The following is a 13,194-nucleotide window of genomic DNA, read 5'->3' as shown; positions in this document are numbered from 1 at the left end:
CACTGCATGTTGGACCAGTTTTAGTCTCCAAATCGGAAAAGGCGCTTAAGGCCAGCGTGAAACAGAAGTTACAATGAAATTTAGCCTGGAAATGACCATTGCATGTGGATCATGGTGGCTTAAGGTCTGCTTGGGAGAGGAAGAGGGCCAACAGCTGGAGCCTGACAAAAGATGGAAGAAACGCCCGGTCAGTTGTAAGGGGACACCCTGGATCTCTCCATTGAGAGAGACAAATCAGGTGGACCCCCAGATTCGCGAGCAGACGGTGCCAAAGTGACCCCCTCCACACCGGGCAGCTGGAAATCCAGGGAAAAAAGGGACAACTGGTGCTGGAAGGGGTGGTTGTACCCCAACAGAAGAACTGAATGCCGGGGATATTGCAGGGTTATCTGGATGGGAAACACTGTCTCTGGAAACTCAGGGGGGCAGCGATGACCTGGAGGGAGACCCATCAACACCTGCCCATCTGGTGAAATTGCTTCGACCAAGCAACCAAAGGCATTTTGCATGTTGTAGAGTTCAGAATGTCAAATTAAGGGTCTGAAGAGATCAAGGTTCAATCCCCATGCCACCTGCCATGGAGGCTCACTGGGTGACCATTTTCCCTACTCACAAACTCTCAGTTTAACCTACCTTATCGGGGCTCACTTTATGAGGGACGAAAGGAAAAGGAAAGGGGAGCAATATAAGCAACTTGCGAAATCACTATTTATTGGTGAAAGAGTGAGATATAAACAAATGTAGGTAAAAATTAAACTCTCTCCTATTGGTACACACAACTAGATTTTCTAACAAAGCAATCCAGGCAGCGGTTCTTTTGTTTACCTCGGTATAAGCAGACTGGCATTAGTCATCTAAATGGTGATGATAATGCCTGGAGGATACAATCCTGCACTGCTGGGGTAAGAATTTTTACTGTCATAAGAAGTGTTGCATACACACATATTTGACAAAGTGGACAATTTTAAAGAGGATAAGGAAGGGAGCCACGCCTCTTGAGAAAAAAACAGGCCCTCAGATTAAAGAAGCATTCAATTAACTTAGAAGCCTCAGGAAGGATACCTGACGAGGAAGGAAAATTAGGATACCGAGGATATCTTAGGAGAAGAATACCAAAGCCCAGGAAGAGGAGAGTTATGTGGAGGCGGACAGTATTGGCGGTTAGCTGTTGTGCCCTCCCTGATTCTACACTTGGAGAACTGCTCCTTCAACACGAACAAGAAGTACCCTCCTGGGCCTTAGCTATTAGAGTTTGCTGCAAAATTACTGAACCATGGATTGAGAATGCATCTGTGAGATTGTTCTCCCTGAGGTACTTTTCTCTCCACCCTGTTCAAAAAGGCCATGAGCAACTGATTTTCATTTGGGCAGAAACTGGGGGGTTACCCAAAGTTTCCCAATATGGTGGAAATTCTCTTTTAGAGCAGGCTGCATTGAAAATAATGTTGCAAGAGGCCTGGGTGGGAATCTTTGGTACCCAGTGTATCACCAGTCAAGCTCTCAAGGAAGAAAAAATCCCACAGGGAGTATAATGCAGATTTGACAATATTAAGGCGACCTGATTAAAAAATGAAGAAGAAGATCAAAGTTCACAACAAAAGCAGACGGCATCTCATTCCAGGGAGGTGTTGCATGCATGAAGAACAACAACAAAAATGCAAAAGATGTCAGTGGTGCTGGACAAAAGATTTGGGATTGAGTGGGGTGGAATCTTTATAGTAAAGATTCACCTTTGAGATGTCAGGACCAGGGTGGGATCCAAGCAGCTCTCACCGCACTTCTCCTACAAGTGGTTACCCCAATTTTTTTCTGAGTGCCAAGAGAGGGGTTACTAAAGTAACCTTCCACCTTAATAGGGACTGGAGGTGCGTGTGCCGGCGACACCCAGCTGACTCCCACCACCGTCCAGAACCTGTTGGTAAAATTTTTTGGATCCCACCACTGGTCAGAACGCTTAGCAGAGGATGGCTGAAAAGGCTCTGGGGGGTGTCTGGATGTTGTTGAGAAACAGCGGACTGCACTGTAAGGTGGTCAAAAAAGTTAGTTACAGAAGGGAATATTTGTGTTAAGATAATCAGGGAAAGAGGAATGACATCCAAGGAGTTTCCAAGGCTGAGCATGTGGCTATTGGCAGAGAATGGAACCACAGCATCTCCTGCAGTGCCCACATCACCTTTCTAGGTTGGTATGGCCAAGGGCAGGAGATCATGTGAAGCACACACAGCCACACACACCCTGTTATACCAAGGGGCAGTATGCTAACACTGGCATTCCTATACTGGGTCTTGTGCTCCTTGAGAATGTTAACCTCCCTAATTACATAAAGATTGCTGACCCTGCATTGGGATCCACCAAAGGAAACAAAGGGGAATGAAATGAGTGAGCTCCTTTCCTTTTGAGTTGTTCTGATGCCTTACCCGCAGTCCTGGTTTTGCAAAAAAGTTCAAAAGAATTCCCTCTGAAAATTACAGCATTAAAATAATGGTGATATAGGTAAGAAGTGTGTTAGCTGACCAACTGCAGTTGGAATCTTGCACGAGCCAGTGGCGTGTATGGCGACCTCCTCTGTCATGCCATCCAGAGTTTTCCACCAAAATTCTAGCGCTGCCACTGTGAGGGGCTCACGCGGGCAACCAACCCACTTTGTTTGGGGCACGGGGCAGTGTAAATGGGTATTTATTTCCTTATGCCCACAAAAATGAAGAACAATAAAGAGGAAGGCGATAGAATTGCTCGAAGCTGAGGCGGGGGGATTATATTATGAATTATAAAATTCCCCAAATCCTTTTGATTTTCCTGTCAGAAATCCCAAAATGAATAAAGGTGGAAGAGGCTTTTGGGAGCTTTCAAAGTTAAACAGATTGGTAGATTCTGCATGGGCCAAAAGGCAAGTGTGGAAATGGCATACAATCCATTGGGGGGGGGGACTTTGCACAGGTCCATGGATTTATTTCCCCAACATGGGTGTGGAGAAAGGCTTAATTTAGCCTAACGGTAGACATGTTTGAAATTTTGATTCTTATATTGAAACTTTGTTTTTGGTTTTCTTTAGCCTTCCCAGGCAGTCGCTGAATAAGTTCATTAGCTGAAGGCCAACATAACTCAGCTGTGACCATTGATCAAGATGTTACATTCCAACAATCCGTTGAAGTCAGTGGCACCTGAGGATTGCATGCTGGGAGTGGCATCTGGACTCTGTGGTGGCTCAGAAACTGGATGAGACAGCAGCAATGCTGTGATGCCTGCATCCCCACCTGGCCTTCCCTTACCTGGAATTACAACAGTTCATACTGCTCTTCCTCAATAGAAGTCTAATTCTAGACTGGGCAAGACTAATGTGAAACAAAATGGAGTGAGACAGTGATGGGATTCAAATAATTTAACAACCGGTTCCAGTGGTGGGATTCAAATAATTTAACAACTGGTTGTATACCATTTTAACAACCGGTTCTGCAGAAGTGGTGCGGACCTGCTGAATTCCACCACTGGAGTGGGAGCAGTAGTGAGCTACCAGCTGAAAGATTTGCATGAGGCTCCAATTGCACAGTATTCTAGAACACTGTTGGCAACGGAGTGAAAGTATATGCAAATTGTATTGTCGAAGGCTTTCATGGCTGGAATCACTTGGAGTTAACTATTATTGGTTTCCGGGCTGTATGGCCGTGTTCTAGCAGCATTCTCTCCTGACGTTTCACCTGCACCTGTGACTGGCATCTTCAGAGGATCTGAAGATGCAAATTGCAAATAGGCAAATTGATAAGGAGGCATAGGCAATTGTAGCTAGAGTTAAGAAATTCCAAGACTGTGTGTATGGGCTGCCCTTTGTTGTTGTAACTGATCACCATTGCTGGGATTATTCTCATCAGATCACCAGACTCCACATATATTGTCCCCTGGAATGCTTTGTGGGCAATGTTTCTAAGTGCATATGATTACATGTTGCAGCATTGGCTGGGTAAGTGGATTGGTCATGTAGATGCATTAAGTCATTTACCAGTGCAAAGGGAGGAGGAAAATCACTCCCCATGATTGGAGGTCTTAATGTTGGAATTGTTACCTGAACCTCCATTGCAAGCAGCAGAAATAGCAGAAAAGTCAGTGAGGAACCTCGTCATTGCTTGGATTTTGAACTTGGCGGGAGGGGCCATGATGGAAAAGCTGGAGAATGAAACAGATTGCAGGCTTCATTTGTGGCCAAAACAGCATGGTTATTAGTACAGAAGGGTTGCTTATTGTGGGTGTCAAAACAGGGTGTTAAATCCAAATGTTATCTGGATGAACATCACTAACAAGTAGTTGTAAAGGGACATGATGTCCAGTAATTGCATTCAACTCCCTGAAAGAAAAGAAATATTGTGGTGGGGTTTTACATTTGTTCTTGTTTCATTCCCCCAAGAAAAGATAGCAAAGCTTGTTCTTTCCTCATCAAGATAAGTGTGAAACATTAGTGAAACTGCCTCCTCTACAGCATCTGGACTCTGTGGTGGCTCAGGAAAAGGATGAGGCAGCAGCGATGCTGTGATGCCTCCATTCCCACCTGGCCTTCCCTTACCTGGGGCTACAGAAGTTTGCTGCTCTTCCTCAGTAAGTCTAATTCTAGACTGGGCCCAATGCAAACAAAATGAACCTCCAAAATCATCTGAAGAAGCAGAATGGAGATTTGGTCATATTTATCCTGTGTTTTCTCATTGGGCCTTTCCCCATTTACCTTAATCCCCCCTATGCAGCACACGGCATCCCTGGCGTGTGCCCAGGCATCCCCACGACCCCCGCGCGTCATCACAAGGCGCCATTTAAAAGAGCACAGGGGATGCCGCGCACTGAGAAGTGACAATTAACAGCTTATCCGAGAACGCTGCATATGCCTAATGGTAGGGGAGTGCCAGGGGATCCGCACTACTTTGAGGCAGCGGGGGCTTAAAGGTAAGTGAGGGAAAGGCCACGTGATAATCAGAAAAATGCCTTTCTTAAATGATGAGTATAATTTTCAAGCCCAGTCCAGGTCACCTCTAATTGAATTTTGTATGCAGTGCGGGGAAGAGACATCCATAACAAGGACATAGGTAAGGGGGGGTTTCTTGGGTTCAACCCCCCCCCCCTTGCATGTCCGAAGCTCCACCCTCCATTTGTGGGTTTTTTATTTTTTAGGTTTTTTTGTTTTGGCCTGCAGGTGGTGCAGTTTTAGGCTAGCAGCACCAAAACTTCGAGTGGAATTAAGTTTGCAGGATATGCTTCTGGATGATACTACCTCCCAGGTTTGGTGAGGTTTGGTTGGGGGGGGTCCAAAGTTATGGACTCCCAAAGGGGGTTCTCCCCATCCTCCATTGTTTCCAATTGGGGCTGGCAGAAGATGAGGGCTGGCTACACACATTTGGAGGTCCCATACACTTTGGACCCCCGGAACCTATTTCTCACCAAACCTGGGTGGTGTCATCATAAGGCTCTCTTACTGATATCACCCAAGGAGTTTTGTGAAGTTTGGTCCAGGGGTCCCAAGCTATGCGGACTCCCCAAAGGGGTGCCCCATACCCCATTGTTTCAATGGGAGCTAATAGAATAGGGCTGGACCTTTGAAGTCCTTAACTTTGGACTCCCTGAATTAGAAAGCACGCAAACCTGGGAGGTATCATAGAGAAGTCTCCTAAAGATACTCTGAAAGTTTGGTGTTGCTAGCTTAAAAACTGCACCCCTGACAGCAGGCACCCCAAAGGCCCCTCCCCAGATTCTCCTTTTAAAACCACCCCCTTCAGCATGGATTTAAAGGGAGAATGTGAGGTCCCGAGTTTAAACATTGAAAGTGATGCTGTTTCAGGGTGGGGGAGAATCCACCCCAAAACAGCATCACTTTCAATTTCAAGATTCTCCATTTAAGGTGGATTTAAAAAGGAGAATTTGGGCTCTCTAGTTTAAACACCATTGAAAGTGATGCTGTTTGGTGGCGGATTCCAGCATCACAATGGCCAGCCGGGGTGGGGGGGGGGGGTGAGGGCCGCAAAACTCAAAAAAGATTTTGAACCAGGCTCCATTTTCTCCAGCTACGCCTCTGCCTAGAGGAGAGGGCAGAAGGGGCTGCTGGCTGCTGGCTGCCTGCTGGGAGGGCAGGGCAGGGCAGGGCAGGGCAGGGCAGGGCAGGGCAGGGGAGTCTGTTGTCCCTGGCCTCTGAGAGCTGCTTTTATAAGCACTGGGGCCAGGGGTGGGGCTTGGGGAGGTGTGGCCATCGGGCAGGTGGGGGTTTGACCCCGCCCCCGAACCCCCCCATAAAAAATCTATACCTACGTCTCTGATTCATAATTAAACAGGATGTCTGTTCATGCAACAATGGTTCACAAGAGACACTTGAATATAACATTTTTGACTGTAAGAAATGCAATCATATCAGGAGGAACCTTATAAGTCCTGTACTGACTTTCCAAGGAAGAAATAGGAAAAATATCATGTTGATTATGTTCTCTGAAAGGAGTTTTGAGATCACTGTTAAAGTCACAAAATTTGCTTGGTTGTAAGCAAAATCAAGAATGTAACAGATAAGTGATAATGAATTTAGTGTATTAGTGATTTGTGATGGGCATTGTTTTCAACAACTTAATTCTGTTATAAAAGTTTATTCCAATAAATATGGTTTTTAATTAGCAAAAATGGGTATTAAATTGGTCTATATGTGTAATTAGGACTATGCTTAGATAATGTCGGGCATGGTTCCTGCTCTCCCTGGCATCACACCGCCCCGGCCTCCAAGCTACACCTGGATGGGGGGAAGCAATGTTTCATGTACCTGTCTGTCATATGTTAAAGAGTCTTTTGTTCTTAATCACTGTGGTTGGAAACATAGCAAGTAGGTGACCTCGCCAAGGTCTTTCGGCAGGGGGGAGGGAGAAGGCAAAAGACTTATCACTCAGCCTTGAAACACTCAGAGCTCCACAACAAAACTTCTCACACCTTGTTGTTCTATTATTAAGTGGGAAGATGGCAGGGGGCATTTGAGCAGCAAACTGAAAGGAATAAATATTTTTGCAGGATCCCCAGATCTGGCTGCTTAGTATTTGAGTCTCTGCTGGCAACCCAATAAAGGCTACTGATTTCATATCCAGAGTCCAATTTATGGATTGTTGTACCAGGACCTACCAGATTTAATTTAGTACATTTAATTGGTCAAATTTCTATTCCAATTTTAAATTTAAATCGTATTTTTGTAGTTTTTAAAATTAATATTTATGAATGTAAAACCCTTTGTATCAATGTGGTAAATGACTGTCAATAAATATTCATTCATAAATATCAATCATTAATTTAAGAAATCCATATTTTCATTCCTTTTTAAATATTGCTTACAGTTTCTCTAAGTACATCTGTGAGTATTGGTGTTAACACTGGTGTTTTACTTTATTTTTCCTCCTCTTTACAACTTGTCCTTAAACATGTGCTAGTTTCAAACTAAGGATTTCTGCCTCATCTGATATTGTCTCATTACAATAGCTGCATCTCACTCCATTTGTCTGGGCTCACTATCTATCTATCTATCATCTATCTATCTATCTATCTATCTATCTATCTATCTATCTATCTATCTATCTATCTATCTATCTATCTATCTATCTATCTATCTATCTATCTATCTATCTATCTATCTATCTATCTATCATCTATCATCTATCATCTATCATCTATCATCTATCATCTATCTATCTATCTATCTATCTATCTATTTATTTCTTCGTTTTCTATTCCACCCTATCCCCAAGGGGCTCTGGGCGGTTTACAACATAAAAATCCAATACAATACTAAGAAGGAGCAAACAATAGAAACAATTTACCTAAGTTCCAACTGTTTAAATTGCTAAAATAAACAATAAAATCCCATTAAAACAGCGGTAATACAATAAAGGCGCCCAAAAAAAACCTATTAACAAACCCTCCCCCCAAAACAGAAAAAGGGGAGGACGGCGGGTCCCAGTAATATAAGGGCAACCCTGATGTTGAAGCAGAGCAAAAAGCAGGGGGCACCACCTCAGCGGCTGGATACTCCAAAGGTCCGGTGGAACAACTCAGTCTTACCGGCCCTGCAGAATTCTCCAAGATCCCGCAGGGCCTGCACAGCTGGAGGAAGAGTGTTCCACCAGGTCGGGGCCAGAGCAGTAAAGGCCCTGGCCCACGTGGAGGCCAGCCGCATCATTGAGGGGCCAGGGACCACCAGCAAATTGGCCTCAGCCGAATGCAGAGGTTGAGTGGTGAAATAAGGGGTAATGCGGTCCCAAAGGTACAAGGGTCCCAAGCTGCGTAAGGCCTTGAAGGTCAAAACCCACTCCTTGAAAATAATTCGGAATTCAACCGGGAGCCAATTCAGCTGGCGTAACACACACTGAATGTGATCTCAAAAGGTGCTCCCTGTGAGCAAACGTGCCACTGCATGTTGGACCAGTTTTAGTCTCCAAATCAGACGCAAGGGAAGGCCCGCATAGAGCAAGTTACAATAGTCTAGCCTGGAGGTGACCATTGCATGGATCATGGTGGCAAGGTCTGCTTGGGAGAGGAAGGGAGCCAACCGCTGGGCCTGACAAAGATGGAAGAACGCAGTCCGGGTTGTAAGGGACACCTGGATCTCCATTGAGAGAGACAAATCCAGGTGGACCCCCAGATTGCGAACGGAGGAGGTCGGTGCCAAAGTGACCCCCTCCCACACCGGGCAGCTGGAAATCCAGGGAAAAAAGGGACAACTGGTGCTGGAAGGGGTGGTTGTACCCCAGAAAGACTGGATGCGGGATATTGGGGTTATCTGGATAGAGCACTGTCTCTGGAAACTCAGGGGGCAGCGATGACCTGGAGGGCCCATCAACACCCCCATCTGGTGAGCTAGCTCGACCAAGCAACCAAGGCATTTTGCATGTTGTAGAGTTCAGAATGTCAAATTAAGGTCTGAGAGATCCAGGTTCAAATCCCCATGCCTGCCATGGAAGCTCACTGGGTGACCTTGGCCTACTCACAAACTCTCAGTTTAACCTACCTTATCGGGCTGCTATGAGGATAAAGAAAGGAAAGGAGAACAATATAAGCAACTTTAAATCACTGTTGTGGTGAAAAGTGAGATATAAACAAAGTAAATTAAAAAATTAAACTCTCTCCTATTAGTACACACAGCTAGATTTTCTAACAAAGCAATCAAGGCAGTTTCTTTTGTTACCTCAGTATCGCAGACTGGCATTAGTCATCTAAATAGTGATGTGCCTGGAGGACCACAATCCTGCACTGCTGGGGTAAGAATTTTTACTGTCATAAGAAGTGTTGCATACACATATTTGACAAGTGGACAATTTTAAGGGATAAGGGAAAGGGAGCCACGCCTCTTGAGAAAAAACAGGCCCTCAGATTAAAAGCATTCAATCGCTTAGAAGCCTCAGAAGGATACCACGACGAGGAAGGAAAATTAGGATACCGAGGATATCTTAGAAGAATACCAAGCCCAGGAAGGAGAGTTATGTGGAGACGGGCAATATTGGCAGTTGCGCTGTTGTGCCTCCTGATTCTACACTTTTGGAAACTGCTCAACACGAACAAGAAGTACCCTCCTGGGCCTTCGCTATTAGAGTTTGCTGCAAAATTACTGAACCATGGATTGAGAATGCATCCTGGTGTTCTCCCTGAGGTACTTTCTCTCCACCTGTTCAAAAAGGCCATGAGCAACTGATTTTCATTTGGGCAAACTGGGGTTACCCAAAGTTTCCCAATATAGTGGGGGAAATTCTCTTTAGAGCAGGCTGCATTTAATGTTGCAAGAGGCCTGGGTAAGGAATCTTTAGTACCAGTGTATACGGAGATCAGCTCTCAGAAGAAAATCCACAGAGGGGAATATAATGCAGATTTGACAATATTAAGACGACCTGATTAGGAAATGAAGAAGATCCAAAGTTCACAGCAAAAAACGGGCAGTATCTCATTCCAGGGAGGTGTTGCATGCATGGGAACAGCAACAAAAATGCAAAGATGTCAGTGGTGCTGGACAAAAGATTTCGGGGTGGGGGGCGTGGGGGTGGAATCTTTATAGTAAAGATTCACCTTTGGGAGTGTCAGGACCAGAGGTGGGATCCAACCAGCTCTCACCACTTCTCTAGAAGTGGTTACTAATTTTTTCTGAGTGCCAAGAAGGGGTTACTAAAGCAACCTTCCTGCCCAATAGGGACTGGAGGTGCGTGTGTGCGGCGGCACCGCTGACTCCCACCACCGTCGGAACCTGTTATTAAAATTTTTGGATCCCACCACTGGTCAAGACAACCTTTAGGGGATGGCTGAAAAGGCTCTGGGAGGTGTCTGGGTGGATGTTGTTGAGAAACAGCGGACTGCACTGTAAGGTGGTCAAAAAAGTTAGTTACAGAAGGGAATATTTGTGTTAAGATAATCAGGGAAAGGAATGACATCAGGAGTTTTAGGCTGACATGGCTATTGGCAGAGAATGGGCTTCCCATCTCTGCAGTGCCACATCACCTTTCTAGGTTGGTATGTGGGCAGGGAGATCTGTGAAGCACACAAACACACACACCCTGTTATACCAGGGCAGTATGCTAACACTGGCATTCCTATACTGGGTCTTGTGCTCTGAATGTTAACCTCCTAATTATAAAAGATTGCTGACCCCTGCATTAGGATCACAAAAACAAAAGGGAATAGAAATGAGTGACTCCTTCCTTTGATTGTTCTGATGCCTTGCAGTCTGGTTTTAAAAGTTCAAAAAGAATTCCGCCTGAAAATTACAGCATTAAAAATAATTGTCTCGTAGAAGTGTGTGACCAACAGTGGAATCTTGCACAGCCGGTGACGTGTGGCGACCTCCTCTCTGTCATGCCCGCCAGAGTTTTTGTAAAATTCTAACTGCCACTGTGAGGGCTCACGGAGCAGCCAGCCCTTTGTTTGGGGCACCGGGGCAGTGTAAATGGGTATTTATTTCCCGCCTTACAAAAATGAGCGAACTTAATAAGAGAACGATAAATTGCTCAGTTGAGACAGAGGATTATATTATGACTATCAAATTCCCCAAATCATCTTCTTTTCCTGTCAGAAATCCCAAAATGAATAAAGGTGCAAGAGGCTTTGGGAGCTTTCAAAAAGTTAAACAAAGGTAGATTCTGCATGGGCCAAAAAGGCAAGTGTAAAATGGCATACAATCCATTGGGGGGGGGGGGGACTTTGCACAGGTCCCGCCCAGTTTATTTCCCCCAACATGGGTGTGGAGAAAGGTTTAATTTAGCCTAACGGTAGACATGTTTGAAATTTTGATTCTTATATTAAAACGTTGTTTTGGGTTCTCTTTAGCCTTCCCAGGCAGTAGCTGAATCAGTTCATTAGCTGAAGGCCAACACAACTCAGCTGTGACCATTGATCAAAATGTTACATTCCAACAATCCGTTGAAGTCAGTGGCACCTGAGGATTGCATGCTGGGAGAAATTTTTAAAAGAGTGAACATTCTATCAGCGGCAGTTAAGGCAGTTAAGCTCAGCCCCTCACACTGAGGGCGTTGAAAAAAGCTCTCTCCACATACGTGCGTGTAGTTGTGTCTGTAGACATTTTTGTTCACTGTTCTGCTTGAACTTGAAATCTGAAACAAATGAACTGGAACTACAAACAAAAAGAGTCACTTAGTTTCGTGTGTATGGAGACAAATTCAAGCTTCAGATACATTAGTTTGCTTTTGCTTGTTTCTTAAGGAACAAAAGCCAACTCCACCATAGCCATCCATTTGTTGCCCATTAATTTATAGTCAGCTGTGACCTTAGATAGAATTGATTTTATATCAGCTGGCTATATGTTATATTTATAAATGCTGTTTAAATCGTTGAGGAATATTTATCTCTCAATAAATGACAGATTTTTTTATTGGCTCTAAGTGCTTAATGTCAACCAAATCAGAATCCACGCAGTAGCAGAGAATTCCTCTAGCTCTACTCTGGGTTTTTTGAAAATCGCTAAACTAGCAACCTTTTTGAAACATCCTGCATTGGAGCCACTGCTGAGCAAACAGCCTGGCAGGAAGTGCTTCATTTCCCTCCCTTCCACCTTGCCATGCAGGGCAGGGAGAATCCACCTGCTATTGCCTTGAAGTTCCAGGGAGACCCCTTTTCCTTTTAAAAAAAATGTGCAGGTGCCATCTGCATAGCTACTCAGGTGCAGCCGGTCATATCGTGTGACTATCGGCAGGGATGGGGCTGGGGGAGGGGGGGACAGTTCATTTCTGCATGCTTCTGTGCATGTTTTGCTGGATATTTTTTTAAAAAGAAGTGTCTCTGTGCAAAGGCACAAAAGCAACCCAGACTGTTTCCATGAGCTCCAATCACCGCTTGCATGGAACACAGGTGAACAAGAAAACAGGAAAACAGGTTCGTTTGTCACAATTGCAACCTGTTAGACATTTGCTGTGCAGAAGCGGCCAAACGCAGTAAGTTTTTATTTGCAGGAATACTATAAGATGTTGGCAAGGTCAAAATATTTACAAGTTAACTGAAATCAGGTAAGTCAGCAAGTGGGTTCATAGTTAAATGCAGGCTGCAGCTTTCTGTTGCGTTTGACACAAGTTATTTTTTTACTTGAGTTCAGCCACTCTCTCTCTTTTGGTGGTTACAATTCGGGCTTCCCTGTAGGATGTTTCATAGTTGTTTCAAACCAAAAGGAACAGTAGCACTTCTTTTCCTAAGAGGATTTTCCTCAGACCTTTCTTGAACTGATGTTACTTCACACACTCTCCCAAAAAACAATCTTGTCTTGGTCACAGGTTGATTTTCCTGAGCTGAATATTTCTCTAATTTTCTGACCTTTGTACGGAAAATAAAAATCCATTCCTGTCCCCCGCCCTCTTTTTATGTTCCTGGATTCCCACTCTGGTAAGTATCATACTTATTTTCCAGAATGGAAAGTAAGTATTCCAATATTACCCCTGTGTCAGCTTTAGTGTGCTCCTGGTTTGAACCACAGACAGATCTGCTTCCTCTGCTCCATCAATACTTCTTCCACAGAGTTTTCTGGACATTGCCAGAGAATGGAGCACTCTGGTTAAGCTTCCATTCCACCTGCTCTGAATAGAACCCCTCCACATAGCTCTGTCTCCACTCAGACCTCTCTCTGAGCAAAACTCCCCATAACTCCTCACGAGAACATGAGAGCACTCTCATGTTCTCCCCAGCCAATCCCATGGAGTTCCAGTTCAAACCTTTGGG

The 13,194-nt window shown here is 44.7% G+C and overlaps 2 protein-coding genes across 2 annotated transcripts in view; both read left to right on the top strand.

Annotated features, from left to right (window-relative positions):
• LOC125437765 (cytochrome P450 2C3-like) overlaps positions 1-13,194 on the top strand; it is a 158,989-nt gene that overhangs the window by 69,357 nt on the left and 76,438 nt on the right. The gene's annotated exons all lie outside the window — the stretch shown is intronic.
• Positions 9,556-13,194, top strand: part of LOC125437768 (cytochrome P450 2J5-like) — a 31,529-nt gene continuing 27,890 nt past the window's right edge. Inside the window, exon 1 of the mRNA XM_048505717.1 lies at positions 9,556-9,637. Coding sequence (XP_048361674.1) covers positions 9,614-9,637 — 24 coding nt within the window. The 5' untranslated portion in view covers positions 9,556-9,613. The remainder of the gene's footprint in view (positions 9,638-13,194) is intronic.

This window comes from Sphaerodactylus townsendi, linkage group LG08, assembly GCF_021028975.2.
Source record: "Sphaerodactylus townsendi isolate TG3544 linkage group LG08, MPM_Stown_v2.3, whole genome shotgun sequence".
NCBI lineage: Eukaryota > Metazoa > Chordata > Lepidosauria > Squamata > Sphaerodactylidae > Sphaerodactylus > Sphaerodactylus townsendi.
This window is presented reverse-complemented; position numbering and strand designations above follow the sequence as displayed.